General features: G+C 35.1%; 1 protein-coding gene across 1 annotated transcript; it reads right to left on the bottom strand.

Annotated features, from left to right (window-relative positions):
- Positions 1-443: 443 nt before the first annotated feature.
- Positions 444-3997, bottom strand: LOC128246310 (uncharacterized). The gene is made up of 2 exons (XM_052964502.1): positions 3368-3997; positions 444-1682 (listed from the first exon to the last, which is right to left on the bottom strand). Exons 1-2 carry the CDS (start codon positions 3995-3997, stop codon positions 444-446), a joined length of 1869 nt encoding a protein of 622 aa, XP_052820462.1.
- Positions 3998-4667: the final 670 nt, after the last annotated feature.

The raw sequence follows: 4667 nt of genomic DNA, 5'->3' as shown, positions 1-4667 counted from the left end.
GCACTTCCTACAAGGAGGTCTCGCTGGACAGTATCAAGTAATACACCCGTACTTGTATCTACTTCAAGCGAGTTTCATTTATTCGTTCCTTATAGATCACTTGCTAAAAGAAGAACATACCGGCCAGTAATCCTTTTGATAATCGACATATTGTGAGAAACATATTTGTATTTGTGTTACTTATGATGAGAAAAAAAGTAAAAAATAACACGGCAACAAACAAACAACAATACAAATATGCCATACCAATTTGTTGACCTTTTTTTCTCTTAAAATGTCAAAGCCATTTTGCGTATTGATCTTTACATATGTTCAATGATGAAATTACTCTTTAAAATATGCTACACTCACCACTTGTTGAAGAGCCTTAGAATAACAAAAAACTGAATAATTATTGCATATAGTTATATGTTTGTTTAATTGTAACTTAATTGCTTGTTTTATCAATTGACACGATGTTTCTTCACGCAATAACAGTACGCTCTTAACAATGCACCATCTTGTATACATGCTGACTGGTTCCAGTATTTATTCACTCGGTCTATGTCACCCTCAACACGTATACCTCCATCTAAATAAACGCCAATAGTTGCTTCGAAAATACCAAACCCTGGTATTGTTTGAAATTGCACTATGTATCTGTCCAAAACGTCGGCATTCCGAAAGAGAGACACAGCTGTTTGTATGATACCTGTTTCTTGGAATGTCCTTAAATACCTTCGAACAGAAGTAGTTTTATGGAATGTTAGTTTAGCGCATCGATCTTCTGAGAACATGATGTGATTTAACATTTGTACGCCTGTTTCTGACATTGTTTTTGCTAAAGCGTGAGATGTTGGCTCCTCAATTGTTTGGTCACAGACGCAATAGGTATCTGGGATGCATGCATCTCTACAAGTTCTTGCTAAGGGAATCGTCTTGAAGAGACTTATCCCGCGAACTTTGCCTTCGCGATAAGCAATAGATGGTTCTGAAAAACTCTGCTTCAAAACGTCAACTATTGTTTGATGAAGGTCAAAATGGGTTGTTAATCTGTTTGTATTCACAAGCAATGACTCATGTACCGTCGCATGTCTTGCTTTGAGTTGTTCTGGTATAATCATTTGCAGCAATGGCATGCGATCTTCTAAATAGCCGATGGGTGTGCGTCTTATACCACTGATTCTATTTCCGTGGTCTCCAAAGATGATGAAAACAGTATTTTTTAGATGTCCTTCATTATCCATCCACTGTACAAAGTCGCGCAGATCTTCATCGCCAAATTGAAGATTTTTCTCGGTATTGTGGCATAAAACGTTGATCAAGGACAAGGCAAAACGACGCTTCCTTTTATATAGATCCAAAAACTGCTTGAGATAATTGATTTGTAGTGAATGCCTTGACATACCATTATAACAATAATCGCTAATATATGGGTAGTCCATTTTCTGGACGTTCCACAGGGCAAGTTGATATGGTCTCATGTAATGGTCAGTGGGAGGAATCTGGAATCCTCTTTTATTGAAATTAAATGTATCCCAGGTAGGCGTATCTTCAGCATAAAACGTTGTATAGCCATTTTTAGAATAATTATTCCACAGAAAGGGTATTTTGTCCATGTACGGCCTTCTTGGTAAATGTAATTCAGACACATTCAACCCCGTGAGAAGTGGTATCATGTTTGGAAAGGTGTTTTCTCCAACCTATAAACATACAACAAGAGCGATAAACAATCACAAGATATGTCCATCGGAATTATGATTTTCTTTTAAATGTGTAATTAACGCTATCGAAAGGCAACAGCTCAAACCTATCTAGAAAAATACGCCCATACACATTGTCCAAGTTCGGCGATGCTCGGACAAAAGCTCATCGAGTCATATCTTAGATTATAACTTAAACCGTTCGATTGCCATGTCAGAAAATTGTATCCGATGTACCGATATTTAACCGATATGGCCATGCTTTGCTGACTGCAGTGTTAATTAGTTTGAAGGTTACTGTTTACTCAGTAATCGCTCGCCGTTGTAAAACTTCATCTAAGTTTCTCATCCTTTTTTCGATCTTAATTTAAATGGCATGGTAAAATTAAGTATTGTAGTTTGCGTTGTGATGAAAAAATCTACAAGATATCTCAGCTGATAACGCTTTTAGCTAATAATCCATTGGTCATTAGTTTGATCCAAACCTCGTTTTAACTACCGAAACGATTTGAGAAATATATTTACAGTTGTTCCTTCTTCCAAAACAATTAAAACAAATAACCTAGCAATTGATGCAAAGTATCTGACAATGAGTTCACTCTACACCAATAATATGTGTACATGTTATTATTATCATTTTTCAAATTTTTTAGAGGATATAATATGAAAATAAGTTTTTGTCCGAAATTTCTTTTATTGACCATTTTAAAAGCAAACTAAAACGTCATATGTGACAACTAGCATTCGGAGCATGTTACAGTTGTGTCACGTGTGTTAAACAATAAATATTTGCTATGTATGCCATATTTCGAATGTTGAAACAAACTAGAAATAAAGGCCCTTGACATGTACCTTTTTGAATTGTCGGATACTGTGCTAATCGCTGCAGTTTGCATTGAATTGTTGAAACAAAATCAATTATAGACCGTTTAACTTGTAGTAGTTACATTTCCAAATGTTTTGTGCGCACTCAAACTTTACAAAAGTTTATATAATAGTGACATGACATAGAGTTTTAATCATTATCGTACTTTCCTTAGCTTTGGAACAATTAGGTGTTATCGAATGGACGTAACTAGCGGCATTGTGGGTTGTAAATGTTGCCAAGGGGGCTCAGGGTACCCCACACACCGAAACAATTGTATCAATATTTTTAAAATGATAAATGATTCACAACATATTCCTATTTTTTAATTGTTTGCTCGGTATGTTATGTAATCCGAAATTGAAGTTTTCTTTTTTTGAAATGAGGCGTCCCAAGTTTCGGCATTCGGAAAATCACAAAAATAGCGGGACTTAAAGGGGCGGGGAGACAACCTGGATTCTAAACATTGATTTTCATCGATAAGTTTTATATATCATACAACATCATCATGTAGGAATTAAGTCCCTTAACGGGCAAAACGGCTGGGTTTACACCAGCACATGTTCGGTTGTATTTTTCTTCACCATCAACAGTAGTCCAGATCTTGAAAAGCAACATAAACTGTAAACAAACTGGGTCCGTACAACATATTAATGATTACATGTTATACATGTTTGAACTAAGGTTGCCTTGTGTTACCTTAAATTCAGTATGCAAGAGAACTTCCTAGATACATTTTTGAAAAATAACTGAATTGCAATGATTTGATCATGATTTGATTTACAATTCAAGTACATATATAAACTCACATGTTACGTACTTTTGTATGTCCTTTGAAGTCGTAGGCTTGCAAATTTCTCAGAATATTCATTGTTTTAGGGAGTCTGCGAATGGCAGATGACCTCGATGCTGAATCAATACCGAACAAGATGACGCTCAAGTGTTGTGGTGATTCCTCTTCGACTGGGTTGTCGCGATGAACGGACGTTGGTGAAATATTGGAGAATAAATTCTTGTAAATAATTGCCTCCGAGCTGTTGCGGCAGGTAACCTGGTAGAAATCATACGGCAGCGTTGCTGGTAACTCCAACGGAATTGTGTTGTTCATTCTGACACCCCTATCACCGTCATAGCGTATTATTGTTTGATAGTAGCACCGCAAACTAGATTGTGTGACATTTGCGATACGAAATGCACTTTGATTAAATGCTAAAGTATTATTATCCAACTGATATATAAGAAACACGATCGATTTACATACTAGCGGTTTTGCTTTGGGTAAAAAAGCACGAAGTGATCTATCGAAGGGATCCAACATTGGTATTGAACATCCATATGAATTATATATAATAGGAAAAACATCATTTTTCTGAATCAGAATCAAAATACAAGTGAAGACGAAACTCAATATAAGCAAAATCAGAAATAAACTCGTTTTGGTTATCTTCATTTTCACTTATCCGTACAATTCGTTTTATGAACTACCGACTGGAAATCACGCACACGAAATGTTAAAGCCATAGCAAATAGAGTTGACGTAAGCGAAATATCAATGTTAAAAATTGAAACAGCTTGGCATTAATGAAGTTTTTGATAACATAATTAGGATTACCGTTCTTTTTTATAATCTATTAATGCGCCTTTTATCAAATATGTAGCAGATGGTACACGCGAGTCGTAACGCTTTCTTGAATTATGTGCAACGTATTAGGCACAATATCGAAGCTAATAAGACGTTATTATATAGCCCAGTTGTTCCTGATAAATGGGTGTGTTGCCTGCTCCTTTTATTTATTTCGATGTTGGAATAGTAAGACAATTTCATTCATTTTTTTCGATGAAATATGGGTTTTTTTACAGTGAAATAACAACAGTGGATATTTTCACTGCAAAATAAGGAGTGAAAATATCAACTTTCAGAACTACTTTTAAATTCCTGAAGTTACTTGCCTTGATAAAAAAAGAACACTTTACTTTGAACCAGTAAATGTTGGCAAAAAAAAGTGTTTTAAAAATAAAAAAAATGATTTATAAATTTAAATTTATATATATTTGGAAATTAACAACTTACCGTTTATTACCGGTTATCCCGTTTTTCAAACATTTTCTTGATCTTGAAG

Source organism: Mya arenaria, chromosome 9, assembly GCF_026914265.1.
Source record: "Mya arenaria isolate MELC-2E11 chromosome 9, ASM2691426v1".
Classification (NCBI taxonomy): Eukaryota; Metazoa; Mollusca; class Bivalvia; order Myida; family Myidae; genus Mya; species Mya arenaria.
This window is presented reverse-complemented; position numbering and strand designations above follow the sequence as displayed.

Coding starts and splice junctions, on each gene's coding strand:
- LOC128246310 (XM_052964502.1), bottom strand. CDS start 3,997: ATGAAGATAACCAAAACGAGTTTATTTCTGATTTTGCTTATATTGAGT. Junction 1,683..3,367: donor ACTTCAAAGGACATACAAAA/GTACGTAACATG, acceptor GTATGTTTATAG/GTTGGAGAAAACACCTTTCC.